At 32.6% G+C, this 18,993-nt stretch overlaps 2 protein-coding genes across 3 annotated transcripts in view; one reads left to right on the top strand and one right to left on the bottom strand.

The window, feature by feature from the left end:
- Window positions 1-713: 713 nt before the first annotated feature.
- LOC132742469 (heat shock 70 kDa protein 12A-like) lies at window positions 714-18,597 on the bottom strand. Of its 2 annotated transcripts, none has more exons than XM_060730899.1 (5): window positions 18,579-18,597; window positions 9,515-9,842; window positions 2,997-3,212; window positions 2,599-2,761; window positions 714-2,178 (listed from the first exon to the last, which is right to left on the bottom strand). In XM_060730899.1, the coding sequence occupies exons 2-5, from the start codon at window positions 9,827-9,829 to the stop codon at window positions 1,124-1,126; spliced, it is 1,749 nt and encodes a 582-aa protein (XP_060586882.1). In that variant the 5' UTR covers window positions 9,830-9,842; window positions 18,579-18,597; the 3' UTR covers window positions 714-1,123. The 2 variants fall into 2 exon arrangements, with proteins under 2 accessions (XP_060586882.1, XP_060586881.1); XM_060730898.1 differs by lacking the exon at window positions 18,579-18,597 and adding an exon at window positions 17,981-18,094.
- Window positions 18,176-18,993, top strand: part of LOC132742470 (DNA ligase 1-like) — a 32,440-nt gene continuing 31,622 nt past the window's right edge. Inside the window, exon 1 of the mRNA XM_060730901.1 lies at window positions 18,176-18,322. The gene's annotated coding sequence lies outside the window, so the exon portion shown is untranslated. The remainder of the gene's footprint in view (window positions 18,323-18,993) is intronic.

The raw sequence follows: 18,993 nt of genomic DNA, 5'->3' as shown, positions 1-18,993 counted from the left end.
TTTTTCCTCTTTTAAATCGATAAGCATGATTGCATGTTCTGCAATCTTTAAAGTGGGAGTCATCCTCTTGTCTAGCACAAAATGTGTAAAACTCATTTATAGGGTTAAATTTGTCTTTCAGCTGAATTGATAAAAAACAGTAAATTAACATTTAAAACCTTTTGCACGGCGTTATTAAAATAATCCGAAAAAAAAAAAATATTGACACTCAAACATATGGTGCTTAGCAAAAGTTGAGTAGTATATCATACCAATCGAGGTAATATAAAGTCATAATATGTTTAAAAATAAATATTGTTATACATCATGTATTGATCAAATAATTATAGGCTATACACCAGATCAATTGTTGTAGAGCTCTTATATATTTTACTTCCTATTACTGTTAACAAATCAATACAAAATGTTTTACAGTCTGGTTATGTAAAACTTAATTGGTGCGACATACTTTACTTGTTAATACTGAAAAAAATACCGTTATATTTTATATTACAATAGATCGTGACATAGAACAAAGCTTTCATATTACCACAAATTGCAAGAACGCATTTTACTATTTTGTATATTCGTTCAGTGTCCGCCTATTTACAGTCGGAAGCTAAGACTGCAATATATATTCACTCAATAAATTCTAAAGGCTTAAGTCTTCTTCGGAACTGATCGGCTATTCCGTTTTTACCTCCATACAATATTAACGTCATAAAAACACAGTAGCAAAAATAATATCACAATTTATTTATCTTTTCCACAACGATCAAGACCGAAGACCTGAGTCATAAAAACAAAAATGAAAGTAATGGAAAAACAATTTAAAGATTTTACACTAAAACTATTCTCACACAAAATAAATAATTCTCCAGACAATTCGTCATATTAATGGTTCCTATCATACAAACATGTAATCATGTATTTTAATTTTTCCAGCTTGGTTGAATGGCACAACTCTGTTGAAAAATGGAGTCCCAGCCTTGAAGAAACTTCGACATGGCACGTGACAATCAAAATATCAGTATATAGCATGAGATACAATAACAAACAGACTTTGGTATCCGCCATATGATACAAATAAAAAAAAGATTTTCATATTCGATACATGTATCAAAGTCGTCATTTTATTAGAAGCTTAGCAGAAATCAAAATAAGCTGTAAAAACTTCATGATTTAACTGTTCTTCTGCTTCTACCATTAGTTCTGTCTCACCAAACTTCATTCTAACCTCTACTCTTATCTTATCTGGTGTGTCTGGTAACTTAACTATCAGTGGACCAATGTATTCTACTTCACACTCGTCAACGAATTGCGGGTTCGATTTTTCAGAAGCAAATATTTTCAGCAGCATTTCCTTTTGGTGTGCCTTCAGTGTCACGTGCTTGCCTGTTCGAGGTTCATGTACAAGAACTGTTTCACCTTCTTGAATGTATTTTTTAAAGACATCCCTACAGCGATCAACTCCTCCAACTGTCACACGGTGATCTTCTGGGTGGATTGATGGATCAAACGGTGGAGATATATTAATGCCGTACGTATACTTTGCCTTTCGGGCTGTGATTCTATTTGTAATAGGCTTATGTCCAAATATGACTGCGCCTTTTACAATCGTGAGACCAGCATCCTCTGGAACAACTACTGAAACTTTTGGGAAGGCATCAGTAACGGCAGTCTGCATTATATCTGATTCAGAAAATCCACCAACCATTAGGAATATACTGGTTCCTTGCACGTCTGGTTTCTTCATCAAATAATTCAAATGAGCAATCAGCTTCTCTGTACATGGCTTGAAGAAACTTTTGAAAATGCCTGGATCGATCCTCATCTTGTCTGCATTCCATTTGATTTTGCCTTTGTATCTTGATGCATCTAAAGCATCAGTTACTTCTTCCTTCATCATTTTGCGATATATCTCTGAGATACTTACAGGAACTCTCATTGTTATTTTATCGTCAGTTGTAGGTTTTACTAAACGTTTTGCTGTTTCAAGTTCTCTTTGCAGATCTAGAAAGTCTGCAATTTTATCGTCGCAAAATTTTTGATAAACTGGCCCTCCAATTATTCTAATTAACATTTGGGAAAATTCATCATCTACTTTGGTACCACCCCAAGCTCCTCCAGTAGCTTTATGTATCTCTTTGAGACCTCCATCGGATTGTTTCTCATGTACTGTAATGTCAGCTGTTCCACCTATGTATGAGTAAATTGAATTATATAATAACTTATCAAGAACACTCGAGATCACGAGAATCTTTTTTTCAAATAAGTTTAGACAACGGCAAAACCAAACACATCGTTTTTATACAAAAAGGTACGTTTAAAACCTAGCCCCTGTCGAATATCATAATCAATACATGACACAACAGTAATGTACCTAACCCAACAAAAACAATTCACAGGTACAAGAGACTTACAAATGTTCACAGGTAGCTTGTCAACTTTTACATTTGTATATGCTTATCAAAAAGGGTAGCTATGTGTATATTAGCAAATGCATTTAAATGGACATTTTAAGTGCCTTTACAATGTTTTAATAAATGTTAAGATGACTCACGACAAAGCAGTGATGTTTGCTTACTTTGAAGTCAGCTATCAGGTATAAACACTTACCTCCCAAATCTATCACCATATATTTAGTTCCTGGCTGAACAAGAGCAAATTTTGCTCTCTCGGTGACTCCTATAATACTTTGATCCGAGGGCGGTATCTGACAGAAAAGGGACGCAGCCTCTGGTTCTAGCGCTATTGACAGAAGCGCACCATCGATACCGGCCTGTTATGAATTGTTAAACTTTTGGTTATTAAGTTACTTAAATTTATTTCAACATTCAGATTACTGAATATAAAATGTTATACATCATAATACAATAAAGTTGTGGTAAGATCTATAACTTTAATACTAGTAAAAATTCAAAGACGGTTAGCTGATGAGCTATATATTCCATAATTGAAGCTTTAGACTTTTAAAATTGTTTTCGTGATAAAAGCACATAAAATCATGTTATTACCTCATATGCGGACTCTCGCATAAATTGTTTTGCAGAATCTGTCCATATTGCCGGTACAGTTATCACCCAATGAATGACTTTATCATCAACCTGGGTTTTTCTAGTCTTCAACAAATTAAGAAGATGATCTTTCAGATACTTTATAGCAGCTCCAAAAACAATCATTGCCTTCATTTCTCGTCCTTTGTCGTCAGGAATGACAATATCTCGGGTTACCTTTAAATGAGACAAACAAAATGTTACTAATTTGTGCATCAACGCTGTCAAAATCACGAATAAGTTTTAAGCACTTATCTGGTCTTACACTGAAACATTTGTCCTATAGAAACTTTGAACTAGCAACTGTTTACAAGAAGTTTGAGTTTCGGTATCAAACTACTAAAATTGAGCAGTCAGCAGTTAAGAGTCGGCCTGGCCTGAAACAGGACTCTGCAAATCAAAATCGTGTCTCCCATAAACTAAGTCTAGTTTGTTCACGAGAGGTAATAGAAAGTGCATTATCTCCTTCTTCCGCAAGCGCGTTGAATATAAGCATCGGGCATATTTATTAATTACATAATTATACTGTTAAATATACTTTGCATTTATTTGATAAAATAGTTTAGTTTGTAAAAGTGGTTGCGACTTAATTGACAATTGGAGACGGTAAATTATGAAGATGTACATCACGGCTTGGAATTTGAACCAGTATTTTTTGTATACAGTATTAACATGCTCCTTATTTTATGTGTTATCTGTAGTTTGAATGTCAATTTTAAAAACAAGAATTACAGCGAACCGGATACGACGACGTTGTATTTGATTAATTCAGCATTTTTATAAGCACATACCAGACACAAATTTCCATTTAACGTAAACAATTATTTGAAACTATCGCGAAAACACTAGCTTTTTTTAAAAAATGCGACGACGCAGTTTGACAAACATATGGTTAGACGCATGGGAGATAATTCTGGGTGCCAATATGTGTGCTAGGTTTATGCATGAGCCTTATCGCATTTATAATGAAAGTGATAATAGATAGCATACATTTGGAGTACAGAAAAATAATGAAGTATTGTAAAAACGTTTTATACCAGAAAAGAGGTCGGAGTCTGTACATAGGACAATCTTCTATAGACGTTTTTCAGACGAAGTTAAATGACTTTACAAGCTTTGTCGTGATCTATCATCCTATGAAGTTTCAAGTCTATAGTTTTTATAATTTATGAGAAATGGCCTGGACAAAATAAAGTATGAAAATTAACAAAGGGCAATAACTCAAACAAGAGCTGTCACAGGAGACAGCAAAGCTCGACTAATAAAATACTGGACGCAGTAAGGAGGACAAAACTATGAAAGAAAAATCAATTATGTATACTTATGTATTAAGTTATATTAAAAAATAATATTTGTTAACATGAATTCCAAGATCAAGGGGAATAATTCTAGAAATAGTCATGCTAGAGTTATGGACCTTGTCACACAACATTTGTGTAATGATAAGAAATATATATTTGAAGTTTGAAGTAGATACCTTAAAAAGTAAAGAAGTTATCATATTTCTTAAAGAAAATCCTAAGTTCAAAGAGAGATAAATCTGTAAATATTGCTTCAAGAGTTATGAACATTGTCACATAAAATGTAATTGATGATAAGGAATAAGTATTTGAAGTTTGAGGTAGATACCTTTAAAAATAAAAAAAGTTATAATAAAAAATAACATTTTTCTAGTAAAAAAATTAAGTTTATGGGGAAATAATTCTTGCAATATTGGTGCTAGAGTTATGAACCTTGTCACACAAGATGTGGATGATGATAACGTAAATATATTTGAAGTATGAAGTTGATCCCTTTAGAAATAAATAAGTAACAGTAAAAAATATTATTTTTTATGGAAAATTCTAAGTTCAAAGGGAGATAAATCTGAAAATATTGGTGCTAGAGTTATGAACCTTGTCACATAAGATGGGGATGATGATAACGTAAAAATATTTGAAGTATGAGGTTGATCCCTTAATAAATAAAGAAGAAACAGTAAGAAATAGTACTTTTTGAGGAAAATTCTAAGTTCAAGGGGAGATAAATCTGAAAATATTGGTGCTAGAGTTATGAACCTTGTCACATAAGATGGGGATGATGATAAGGTACATATATTTGAATTATGAGGTTGATCCCTTAAGAAATAAAGAAGTAACAGTAAAAAATAGTATTTTTTAAGGAAAATTCTAAGTTCAAGGGAGGATAAATCTGAAAATATTGGCGCTAGAGTTATGAACCTTGTCACATAAGATGTGGTTGATGATAAGGAACATATATTTGAAGTTTGAAGTTGATACCTTAAGAAATGACAAAGTTATAGTGAAAAATATTTTACTGCACCAAAACTTTAATCTAAAATCTGGACGCGGACGCCGACGCCGGGGCGAGTAGGACAGCTCTCCATATACTTCGTATAGTCGAGCTAAAAATAAGAAATGCAGATTACCGGCTCTTGTGCACTGCCCTTGGTCATTATAAGAATCATGCATACCAAGTTTGAAGTCGATCCGACTTATAATGGCTCACTTATGCTTCGGACAAGCTTAAGGGGACGCCGACAACGACGCCGCCGACACCGACGTCAACACCGCCGACAAAAGTAACCCATATATGTCGCCTTTTTCAAGGCGACACAAAAATGAGCCTTTCTTGTTCATAAAAGTACAAGCTCGATGAAAAAAAAATGTCAACACTTGAAAAATTGCATTGGATGTCGTTTTTATGCCCCAACAACTAATGGGTAGGGGGAGTCATGTAGAATACCCTTTGCCCGCAGTCATACTGTTCTGCTGTTCGTCAGTATACCTTGACATTGAAGGTCAAATTATTGTTATTTCAAAGTATTTTGCTATAATTGGCTATAACTTTGTAATTGATAAATACTTGTGCACAACTATCCTAGGGACCCAAGAAGACACCAAAGAAGATACCAAAGAATATACCAAAGAAGATGTTGTTGAACGTGACTTTGACCTTGATTTAACCTTGACATTTACGGTCAAATAACAGAATTTTACTTTAATTTGCCAAAACCTTTTTTATGGAATTGATTAATACTTTCACAACAGAATCCTTATGACAAACCCGTTTAATTATTTCAAATTTGACCTTGACAATTATTTGACCTTGATGATCAATGTCAATATTTTAAATTTGCTTGAAAGGCGTAACTTTGTTATTTTATTTACAGGTTTGTACTTTGTACTTTCATACTTTGGCAAAAGAACTGGTATGACAAAACAGACATGTTAAATTATTTTGATATGACCTTGATCTCTAATTGTCATTGACCGTCAAGGTCAAACTATTGAAATTTGCTTAAATTGCCATAACTTTGATTACGTACTAACGGATTTTTATTTATACTTGCAAAAAAAGAACAATTATGACTAAACCAACATGTTAAATCATTCTGATATGACATTGACCTTTAATTGACATTGAACGTCAAGGTCAAATTCTTGTTATTTGCTTAAATTGTCAACTCTGGTCGAATTTATGCATCCACCTCGAAACAGTTACATAAGTTACTTCAATGTTTTCAGTGAGGAAGATCTCAGGTGCCCTTCCGTACACACGCCCGTTTAACTCACAACGAGTGAAAAATGTCCATCGGTAAAAATGTTGTGAGCAACTTCCGTTCCTCGTTGTGAGCACCCATCTATGACGTGTGACACCATAAACAAGGTAAGTTTTTCATAAGTTTTGAAGATTACAGACATTTATGTAAAAATATCGGAATGCAGTTAGCTAGCGATGTGTTTTCTGAGTATGCACATGTAAAGATATTGCCTGTTGGTGGACAATTTGATGGAAATACCGTGCGACGCAGTCACTCGGGGTAGCTGGAAAACTGGAGACAACTTCTCTTTGGACCTAATTTAACATTGAAAACGTCGATTCTGGTGACGTTTTGTGCATTCTAACCTAAAATAGATGCCCACAAGTCTTCAGCGTAAAGTATTATCTGAAAGTCTTCATAGAAACGAAGTTATACTCTTTTTGCTTTAATTATCGTTGTGAGCACCATGACCTCGTTGTGAGCAAAACAAGCGCAGTGCTTGTCTGGTTTTAATATTGTAATTCAAATGGCAAGAATACAATTTTCAATCTACCAAAAGCAATCAAAACGTTTTTGTACAATAGTTTTTCGTTGCAATAGTTCTTCTTTTTCTTTTTTTTTGAAAATTATTCTTCATATTCATGTGCACAAGTCATCAGATTAACAGAAGAACTAATCAGTGGAGGTAAATCAGGTATTTTATTTCGTATACTCTAGTGTGGCACGAGTGAACATCACGGGGTGTTTATGAATATTTCAACAATTTCACAATCTGTGTGATACACACATACATGTGTTTATCCTGGGCTGAAGACTGACCAAGTTAGGTAAAACAAGAACTATCACGGTAAGTTGACTATGCCCCTGAAGTGGTGCTTTGTCCTTTGATTTATGGACCAGATAGATTATTTGTTTTTGGACAATAAGATCTTCAATGTGAAGGTAATTCAAGCTCAAAGAGAAATAAATATAGGTCAGTTGGAAGGTCTTGTCCAAAGGGGCATTGTGTCCAAATATGAATTAATTCCACTTACTTATAAAGAAGTTATGACCAATGTTAAAGTTTCTTGATGTTCTAGAAGGTCATTCAGGGTACAAGGTAAACAAAATACAGATCAGTTTGAAGGTCTTGCCTAAAGGGGTGTTGTTTCTACATATGAGTAGAATCCGTATACTAATAAGGAAGTTATGACCAATTTTTAAGTTTTTGGACAATTTGACCTTCAAGTTGAAGATCATTCAGGGGTCAAGGTCAAAATAATATAGGATAGTTGAAAGGCCTTGTCCAAAGATGTGTTGTGCCTAAACATTATGCCAGGACATAATGGCCAATCTTAAATGTTTTTGGGCAATTTGACCTTCAAGGTAAAGGCCATTCAGGGGTCAAGGTAAAAATACAGGTCCGTAGGAAGGTCTTGTGCTAAGGGATGACGTGTTCAAATATGAATCAAATCCGTTTACTAATAAGGAAGTTATGGCCAATGTTAAAGTTTTCGGACAGATTGACGGTATGACAGACGGACAGTTCAAAACTAATATATGCCTCCCTTTGGGGTATGCACAACGTCTTGCAAAGAAATGCTGCTGTGCAAAAACGTTTTAATTGCTGTGGTAGATTGAAAATTATATTTTCACCATCTGAATTACATATTAAAACCATACACGCACTGCGCTTGTCTTGCTCACAACGAGGTTATGGTGCTCACAACGAGGATTAAAGCAAAAAAGGGTATATCTTCGTTTCTATGCAGACTTTCAGATAATAATTTACGCTGAAGACTTGTGGGCATCTGTTTTAGGTTAGAATGCACAAAACGTCACCAGAATCGACGTTTTCAATGTTAAATTAGGTCCAAAGAGAAGTTGTCTCCAGTTTTCCAGCTATCCCGAGTGACTGCGTCGCACGGTATTTCCATCAAATTGTCCACAAACAGGCAAAATCTATACATGTGCATACTCGGAAAACACATCGCTAGCTAACTGCATTTCGATATTTTTACATAAATGTCTGTAATCTTCAAAAATTATTAAAAACTCACCTTGTTTTTCGTGTCACACGTCAAAGAAGGGTGCTCACAACGAGGAACGGAAGTTGCTCACAACATTTTTACCGATGGACATTTTTCACTCGTTGTGAGTTAAACGGGCGTGGTACATTATTTCAGGCACGAACGGGAACCTGAATAGAACCACCGACGTTCGGTAAGCTAGCTGGATAGCTTCCTTACATATAATAATCCAAAGTCTCTATCGGGATTCGAACCCACTGCGATGAGGGGCAAGTGGTTTGAAGTCAACGACCTTTATCACTCGGCCACGGACGCCCCATATTATCTTTTGTAGTAAATAAGTGTGAAAAATAGGACCAAAGGTTATAATTGTTGAAGCAGCTTTTTTGTTCTGCTTATACTTTTCTTTGAATGGCCAGCAGCAAAATGTATGTTTACTTGTGATGGATTTGGAAGTTTCTTTGGCACAAAACATGTCGACCTCACATATTAAGGTAAATTTTCAAGTTTAATATTTCATTTATCGTAATTGGAGACAGATGGCTCAATATTTTAATGGATACTGAAAGATGTCTTAACTTTTATGTGCTATGTTTGTACGTGTAGAAAATGTGTCTTATTTTCAAAAATTGAAAGATTAAAATGTTGATCGTTTCAGTAAATACGCTATGGCGAGTTATATACCTTGTATATATTTTACATATGAAACGGGTGTTGGAATTGATGATCCAGGGGAGATTATTTTATAATTTTACATTTATTGGCAAGACAATTGAGCCGAACGCCGGTGCCCAACCACTCATGATCAAAATGGACCATTTATGTTAATTCATTTTATATTGATAGATAAATACAATGGTTTCAAATGTTCGTAATCAAAGGTTGTTAAATGTATTATATAGATAAGAATTGGTAAGGTTACATACCTTCTTTCCGTGAAGTTTCATTTTAAACTTTTTGAAGAAGTACCAGTCACGATGTTCTTCATCTTCTGCTAAATTAGAGTACTTGTTTTCCGCTTCAAACCCAAAACTATGAAACTTTTTGTTCTTGTCAAATAGGACAACTGTCGATGTTTTTAATGAAAGAAGGGATGATGTTCCTGCCACCCATTTTTGGTTTACCTTTACAGCAGTCGGTTCCCTTTCGTAATCATGTTTAAAAGAGAAGGCATAGCCACTATATGTTGTTCCAATATCAATAGACGCCACGAACGTTTTATCCCTTTTACCTGTTGCCATTTCTACGACTTACCTAAAACGAGAGTAGAAGTTTAGAATTATGGATAGATCTATACAAATTATAACGAGATTGCATGGGTGTCAAATCGATGGTTCGGAACTTGGGAGTGGGTTATGTTATAATAAACAATACATAACTCTGATCTTTTAACTGAATCCCTATTTCTTAAATTCCGTCAAAGATGTTGTTTTATAATGCATTTATATGTTTGTGTGCTCGCCGCTTGCTCGTAATAATTAATAAGTTAACATGCACTGTACGTGGTTATTCAAATTTCAAAAATGTCATTCATTAATATTTTACATGTGCAATTATACATTTTATATGCATGTACATGTATGTTAAATCACAGGGACCCAACACAGTGTTGGGATAGTGTAAAAAGTAATTATAAAATTTTTTTATACTGCATATATAATATATAGTCTATATATTAATCAAAAACAGTATATTTTTTTCTATAATTACTTTTTACACTATCCCATGACTGTGCTGGGTCCCTGTGTGTTAAATGGGAAAAAGTTTACACAAATATTAATTAAAGGCACATTATGCCTCAGAAATCCATTTTTTAAAAAAAAAATCTTTACACATGTCAAACACGTGTTTTACAATGTTTTAATTATGATTAAGACCATAATACATGTTTAACAACTGGCGGAAGTAGACTTAAATGTGCAGCAATGTGTCGTAAAGGTAGCAAAATGTAAACAAAGTAGTATTTTGACTTCCATACAAAATACTTATTCATTATAATATTACCAATTATTAACAAAACAAAAGATAGTCCATGTATATAGAAAGAAAAACTGTAACAAGATACCAAAACTAAAAAGTGTTTGATTAGAAATAAAAATGATGCATTTCTAATGCATAGTGGGCCTTAAACCTAACGAGATACTATGTCGTGGCCACGAGTTACAAAGTCGTGGCCACGAGTTACTAAGTCGTGGCCACGAGTTACTAAGTCGTGGCCACGAGATAGCTAAGTCGGGGCCACGAGATAATTAACCAATCAGATTTCACCATTTATATGAATTTCCACATGCGCTATAGTACAAGGTTGCCCCTACTTCACCAGCCTGTAAAAGTGCCATTTATACTACTTATTGACTGGTTAATAATTTTACTTTTAGCGTCACTGGGACCCTTATTTTTGACCCAATGACCTCGACATTATTAAATGTCATCTACTGATCAGGTGCAATGATATTTCTGGGTTATATAAACCATGGCTTATCCATTTTTCATTATTCATCAGACAAGGGCTACCTACTGTCCATGGGCAATGTCCCTACCAAATAAACTTTCCTTCTCATGTTATCGTATAAACAAGGTTAACAGGCCATAGTACGTACAAACTGACAAATTCTGTCACAAAATTGTCCCAACAAAGAGCTATAGTAAAAATAAACGTCTGATGGACCTTGGAAGGTGACTTTCTAATATGATCCTAAAGACAAGTTCAAAGTGAATATCTTCAGTATTTTCAAAGATTAATGTTAGCTATCTCGTAGCCACGACATAGTATCGATATACTATGTCGTGGCCACGAGTTAAGTCGAGGCCACGGGTTACTAAATCGTGGCCACGAGATAGCTAAGTCATGGCCACGAGATACTATGTCGTGGCCACGAGTAACTAAGTCGTGGCCACGAGATAGCTAACTCGTGGCAACGAGATACTATGTCGTGGCCACGAGTTACTAAGTCGTGGCCACGAGATAGGTAAGTCGTGGCCACGAGATAGCTAAGTCGTGGCCACGAGATACTATATCGTGGCCACGAGTTACTAAGTCGTGGCCACGAGTTACTATAACCAATCAGATGACACCATTTATATGAATCTCCCTAATTAACTAGACATGTGCTATAGTTCAAGGATTCCCCTACTTCAGCAGCCTGTAATAGTGCCATTTATCCAACTTATTGACTTGTCAAAGTATTACATCTAGCGTCACTGTGACCCTGAATTTTGACCCAATGACTTCAAAATTATTAGATGATATTTACTGATCAGGTGCAATGATCTTTCTGGGTTATATAAACCATGTAGTACGTACAAACTGACCAATTCGATCACAAAATTGTCCCAACAAAAAGAGCTTTATGCAAAATTAATGTCTGATGGGCCTTGGGAGTTGACTTTCTAATATGATCCAAAAGACAATTTCCAAGTGAATATCTTCATTATTTTAAAAGATTAATGTTGCATGTAAAAGTAAGTTGTTAAGTTTTAAAATTTCATAATATATATAGTGTATTCTGATTGGTTAATTATCTCGTGGCCACGGCTTATCTATCTCTTGGCCACGACTTAGTAACTCGTTGCCACGACTTAGTAACTTTTGGCCACGACATAGTATCTCGTGGCCAAGAGTTAGCTATCTCATGGCTACGACTTAGTTACTCGTGGTCACGACATAGTATCTCGTGGCCACGACATACCCAATTCGTGGCCACGACTTAGTAACTCGTGGCCACGAGATAAATAAATAAAAACACACACACATGTCACCTTTATTTTTTATGCCACCGTATTTGTGCCACCGTAGATATAACTGCATTATCATATGAATTTCTGTTAAGTTTAAAATTTCATAATATATATAGTGTATTCTGAGTGGTTAATTATCTCGTGGCCACAGCTTAGCTATCTCGTGGCCACGACTTAGTAACTCGTGGCCACGACATAGTATTTCGTGGCCACGAGTTATAGCTATCTCGTGGCCACGACTTTAGAAACTCGTGGCAACGACTTAGTAACTCGTGGCCACGACATAGTATCTCGTGGCCACGACTAAGCTTTCTCATGGCCACGACTTAGTAACTCGTGGCCACGTAAAAGCACACACATGTCACCTTTGTGCCACCGTATTTGTGCCACCGTAGATAACTGCATTATCATATGAATTTCTTTTTCTCGTATTGATTAAAGACGATGCACGATTTTAATAATACGCACTACTATATTAGTTGCCATTGTATGATCCGTGTTTCCATATTATATTGTGTTTATATATTGTTTAATAAATATCTTAAATATTTCAGGTTAGTAATCTCTGGAAGTTATTATTTAAATTATTAAATTATTACAAAATGTCATTTTTGGTAAATATATAAAGGTTTTTAATAAATAACAAAAAAATATATTTACAATGCTTACCTGGAATATTTACAATACTTACCTGAAACTGTACATGCAGTTATTATGTACAGACCTGTATAACTCATTCAACCTTATCTTATATAAATAATTGTTAATGGCACTTCATATCTTACCATTACATAGGTGTGTAATATACATTGTGTTTATATATTGTTTAATAAATATCTTGAATATTTCAAATTTGCTTTTGTTGTGTCTGTCTATTACCAAATAACTGCCAACTGGGCTACGTCAACAATAGTAAAATTCTTATTTCAATTAGAAATCTATAACAATATCAATTATAATTAATTTACCGACTAAGCATATCCTTAGCATATCATTACTATTTATTAATTATTATTATTTTATTTTAAATTATAACATTTAATGTCTACATCCCATATTATAGTAATTTAACTTATCTTTTACCATTTGTCTTTCAAAGTTTAATATCTTAATGTGCTTCTTTTATTAGTTTTATGTTTATATCATTATGCATGTATGTCGGTCAAAAGCTATACATAGCTTATGTTTTGTAAAATGTTATATATATACCGACAATAAATAAATTTTGATTTGATTTGATTTGATTTGATCAACCACATAAACAATAAAGTTCAAGAGCTGCAAATACAGTTGAGTTCACACTAAAGGTTACACAAAGTGCACTAGGAGTGCACTAGATGTGCACTACTAGTGCACTACAAAGTGCACTAGTAGTGCACTACTAGTGCACTTCATAAGTGCACTTTGTAGTGCACCAGACCTATTATATGTAAGCAGTTATCTACTATTTCAAAGAATAGCAATTTGACTTTTACAAAAAGATAGAAAAATATAGATATCTGTATAATAGTTTTCCATAATAAATTTGAAGTTGTGAATATTGGATTTTGTAAAATATGGCATAAAATATTAGAACAATAATTGTTCAAAGTCATTAATTTTACTGATTTTGTACTTTATAACTTAATTGTTAGAATAAGTAAATATAAATAATTATAACTTTAATGTTAATAAGTTAGTGCATAAATAAACAAAAGTAATAGATATTTATTTATTAATATTTGATTCTATTTTATTATAATCTGGTAATGAAATAATTATGAAACGTTGAAATGTTAAGAAAAAATTCAGTCATATTTTTTTTTTTTTTTTTTTTTTTTTTGGGGGGGGGGGCAGGGGGGGGGGCAAATTATACAAATTATTTTTTTTTCTTATCTTATAATTGTTGTAGTTAAAGGTTATGATTTTAAGCATTAGTAGCCTTTAATCTAATATGTTTATAATTGGCCTAAATTTTGTCAATTTTATGTAATTTAAAATCTCTCTTACCGTCTCAAACCAAGATTTACCTAGGATTAATATAAATGATATATATTATTCTGAAAATAAAAATATTAACATATAATGGTGGTATGTATGAATTGTGGATTAAGTGGATATGTACCTGTTGGACACTAGTATATTTTAACTGACATGGATATTAACAAAAAGATTAGAAAATCTTTCATTTCCATTTTTTGAGACAGCACCAATCTTTTATCTTTTTTTATGCATTGTAACATAATTATGCAATATGATTACTTTATGAGTTCATTATAAAATGCTAAAATATTTCAGTTTTCTTTTTTCTTCTTGTACTACTTGTAATGAAATTTATTTGCACATACAGAATTTACATTGCCTACTTATATTTATCATCTGCCTTTTGTTTATTTACCCTAAGGGGCTCTCTTATCAGCAGGGTACTATAATAAAATACCAATACACAGCATGACTTTTGACACTTTAATCTTCTGTAACTGTCTTCTGCTCATGTATGATATTTTATTTAAAAAAAAAAACAACAAACAAAAACAAACAAAAAAACAACAGATTTGCATTAAAGATAAAAAGGAGGTTGCAAAGGTTTTATAATCATGTATTTAAATATTTAAATTTTCTTAAAAATATGTTATCTTCTTAATGTGTTAAAACTGACAAGGCAAATTTGTCAAATCTATAATAGAAAAAATTAACATTTCCGAGTTCAGAAACTAAAAGATGCTCAAAATTTTAATGCAGAATTGCAAAAAATGTGGATAAATATTGATATGAGGTCTTTCTAGAATAGTTAACACTGATATTGATTTTAAACCAGTTTTTTTTATGATAAGATTAGAAAATTCCACTTCAAAGACAATAATGACAATAATATCTAACATGCGTTTATGCCATTGTGATTATTTTTTACATTTGATTATACAAACATTATAGTCATTTATCTATGTCTTACATTTATTTTGGGAAAAAAACAGGAAATTTTAAATAAATATTGCATACATCTGCATTTATGTTATTTACCCTGAGGCCCTCTTATCAGCAGAGGAGACCAGTGTAATGAAAAGTCGCTCTCAGAAAAATACCAATACACAGCATGACTTGAGACTTTTCCTCTTGTATAAAAGCATTCCCATTATACATTAAATCCTTAATATAGAAATCTTGAATAAAGTTATCAATTTTATTTATTTCATGGAAATTTTTTAATTATTTATATCTTTAAAAAGAATGCAAGCATATCATGGTTGAAAAACATAATATCGCAGTGTATGGATTGTTTTAAAATTAATGAATTAATATTCTCTTTCAATCTTGAACATCAGGAATGTCCTCTTAAGTTATTTATTATTATGCAGAATGGCAAGAAATGTGGATAAATGGATAAATATAGAAATTTTCGCTTTAGAGACAATAGTATATCTTATACGCATTCTGCCATTTTGATTTTTTTTTGTATATATTTGATCATACAAAAATTATGGTAATTTATCTTTATGACTAACTAGCTTGGGATCCAACGCCTGATGAATCCCAGGCCTGGTGTACGGACATAATCCCCTTCGGACAAAATCCCCTTCATGTATTTTTGTATGTCCGGACATAATCCCCTTCATGGGTGGACATAATCCCCTTCATGTGTGAGATTTTGAAGTGGACAAAATCCCCTTCATAAAATTGCTACCTAGGACAAAATCCCCCTCAGAGGAATTTTCAGTTTTCAAAGTGGGTATGAGAGCGACATACTGCATTATGCTGTGTAGTAAATATCTTAATGTATAAATAAGAAGAAAATATTTCAGCAGAAAAGCACATTCAATTAGCAACATTTAAATCATATTAAAATTGCTTTGTTAAAGCATTCATAATAATCAATCAAGTAGTGCAGTGATCTTGGTTTGATTAAATTATCACTCTTTCATCAATAGAAATTGTAACAATGGATAGTATTTATCAATTAGAATTATCAACTTATACAGTCAATGAAACAATTATTGGCTTATAAAAATGTTTTTCATACTAATCAATTTAAAACTATTAAAGAAATTGCCTAATCAAATATGTGTTATGCAGTTGATAATTTTAATGAAAACTTCTAAACTAAAAATAGGTTAACTATTGATTGAAAAAACAAAAGTTCATTATTCATCAATTTTTAGGGAGTATAATAATACATTATTCATCAATTTTTATGGAGCATAATAATACATTAGAAACCTATGAAAAAAGGGGATTTTGTCTGGGTAGTGAAGGGGATTTTGTCCAGCCTTGCAAAAAAATGAAGGGGATTATGTCCACCCATGAAGGGGATTTTGTCCGGGTAGGTGAAGGGGATTTTGTCCGAAGGGGATTATGTCTGACATTCCCCAGGCCTATGTCTAACATGCATTTTGAGAAAACAAGGGAATTTCAATGCATACTTATAATCTGCTAAATTGACTGTTCTTTGTTATTTACCCTGAGGCTCTCCTATCAGCAGGAGAGTGGTATAATGAAAATAGTCCCTCAATACACAGGATGACTTGAGATTTTCCTCTTCAATAAAAGTAATTCCCCTTATACATTAAATTTTTAATATTGAAATCATGTATTAGTTACCAAATGTATTTATTTTTTGATAATATTTTAATTATTTATATCTTTAAAACATATGCAAGCATTACACAGTTGAATACTAAATAATCACAGTATATTGATTTTTTTTTAAATATTCTCTTTCAATATTCAACATGAGGAATTATCTCTAAGTTATATATTATAGAAATAATATTTTAGCTTAAATATAAACCTTTCCTTGATTTGTTTGAGCTTATAAGAAAAAGTTTATGTTGTTACAAACTAAATTAATTAGGCCAGAATTATCAGTTGAAATGCATGGCCATTAAAAAAGTAAGCTTTAAAAACACTTATTTAAATATCCATTAAGGAGCATATTTATTATTTACAAATAACCTTATTAATTCTATAAATTTGATTTTAAGGGGTATTATTTTACACTTACAATTAAATACGGGCTACGAAAAATATGATTACAATAAATATATTTGTTTTTAATTTAAGCTTTAATTAACATGATATCACTTAAAATGTTAAAACTGCTGATTTTAAAATTTACTTATTAATATTCATGAATAGGCCATATTTATATTCCAAAATTTTGTTTTTCTTACAGAAGCTTAACAATGGATGCCCCTTGTCATTTGATATGCAATTATCCAATAAACCATTTAGGTGTCACCTTCCCTGGTCATATGGTCTAGTGCACTAGAAGTGCACACGGTGTGCACTTCTAGTTCAGCTCTAGTGCACTAGAAGTGCACAAGGGTGGGAAGTTTAGTGTGAACTCAACTGTAATCTCAAATTGTCACATACATGTATGCCTATTAATTGATAGATCCCTACTCTGACCTTTTATTTGAATAGCAATAGATGTAACAAATAGGTGACATGGTGAAACTGCATATATGTTATTGTAATTAACTAATCAAATAGGTCAGGGATCTATGCATTAATAACTCCCTTCCTACCCTCTTTGAAATCGAAACAAGAAATTATAGAAAATATTTATCCTGTTTTAATACAACAATGGCAGATCGGAAACACGATTGAAACATACTCTTGAAAATAAGTAGTATACTGGAAAATAGAGAGAAACAACTTAATATAATGTCACTTACATTCATTGTTTAAAATAAATGTCCTGTATTTTAAACGTCCTGCTCTGCCGGGAACCAGCTGACAAAATACTTCGAAAGCTGGTGCGTACCAAGTTAGTTCAGATAGTTAATCAATAAAACATTTCATTTTGCAGTTAGACTAAAATTGGGTCAATAGCAGCATTTGGTGCAAAATTCTTTACTGTTTTACTAGATAAATATTTAAAGAAGAAAATAAATATTCTAAAGAAAACGCATTATATAAACTTACGGTGCGCGATGACGCTGTTATTCTAGAATACTTTTTGAACGACCCTCAGTTCAGTGTTTCCTACATAGCTGGCGGTAGTCGGAGTCATATAGGTTAGTTTTTACCTTTTCCTTTTTAAATCAGGTATCTATGTTGTGTTCAAATGAATTAAAATTATATCTTTTATTTTCTTTTAATCAATTGTGGATGTCATGCGTCAATGAATACAAATGAAGCATTTTAATTTAATGTACTTTCGTTTTCCATTTGTTTTCCATGTAAGTGAGGTTACTAGTTCCGGATAACTAATGTAGATCTATATTGATATGGTTTTAAAACAAATTATGAAAAGAAAAATTATGGAAATACCTTTTGATTTTTATGGCAAAAAAATGTAACTTTTTATCCGACTTTTCGATCACATGTTAACATCTCTGTTTCAAGTTTGAACATAGATCTATCTAATCGGTGTACTGGGTGAACAGGTACATGTAGTTCTGTATCACATAAATGGCATGTCAAAATAAATCTGAATTATGACAAATGAAATGAGTTTGCAATAATACAATCTCAGTCAAAGATTGTATTATTTCAAACTCACTCCAAACTTTAAATGATAATTGTTAACATTATAAAAATTATATCTGAAGATAATTTACTTTCTAATTTATGTTTGTTTGTTCACAGGAACTTGAAATTTAATCAATAGATCACAAAATATGCGTGTATTAGTGATATAGCCCTTATCTCTATAGATACCAACACATAAATTATAGGTCATATT

Source organism: Ruditapes philippinarum, unplaced genomic scaffold (assembly GCF_026571515.1).
Source record: "Ruditapes philippinarum isolate M1 unplaced genomic scaffold, ASM2657151v2 ctg1155_1_1_1_1, whole genome shotgun sequence".
Taxonomy (NCBI): Eukaryota; Metazoa; Mollusca; class Bivalvia; order Venerida; family Veneridae; genus Ruditapes; species Ruditapes philippinarum.
This window is presented reverse-complemented; position numbering and strand designations above follow the sequence as displayed.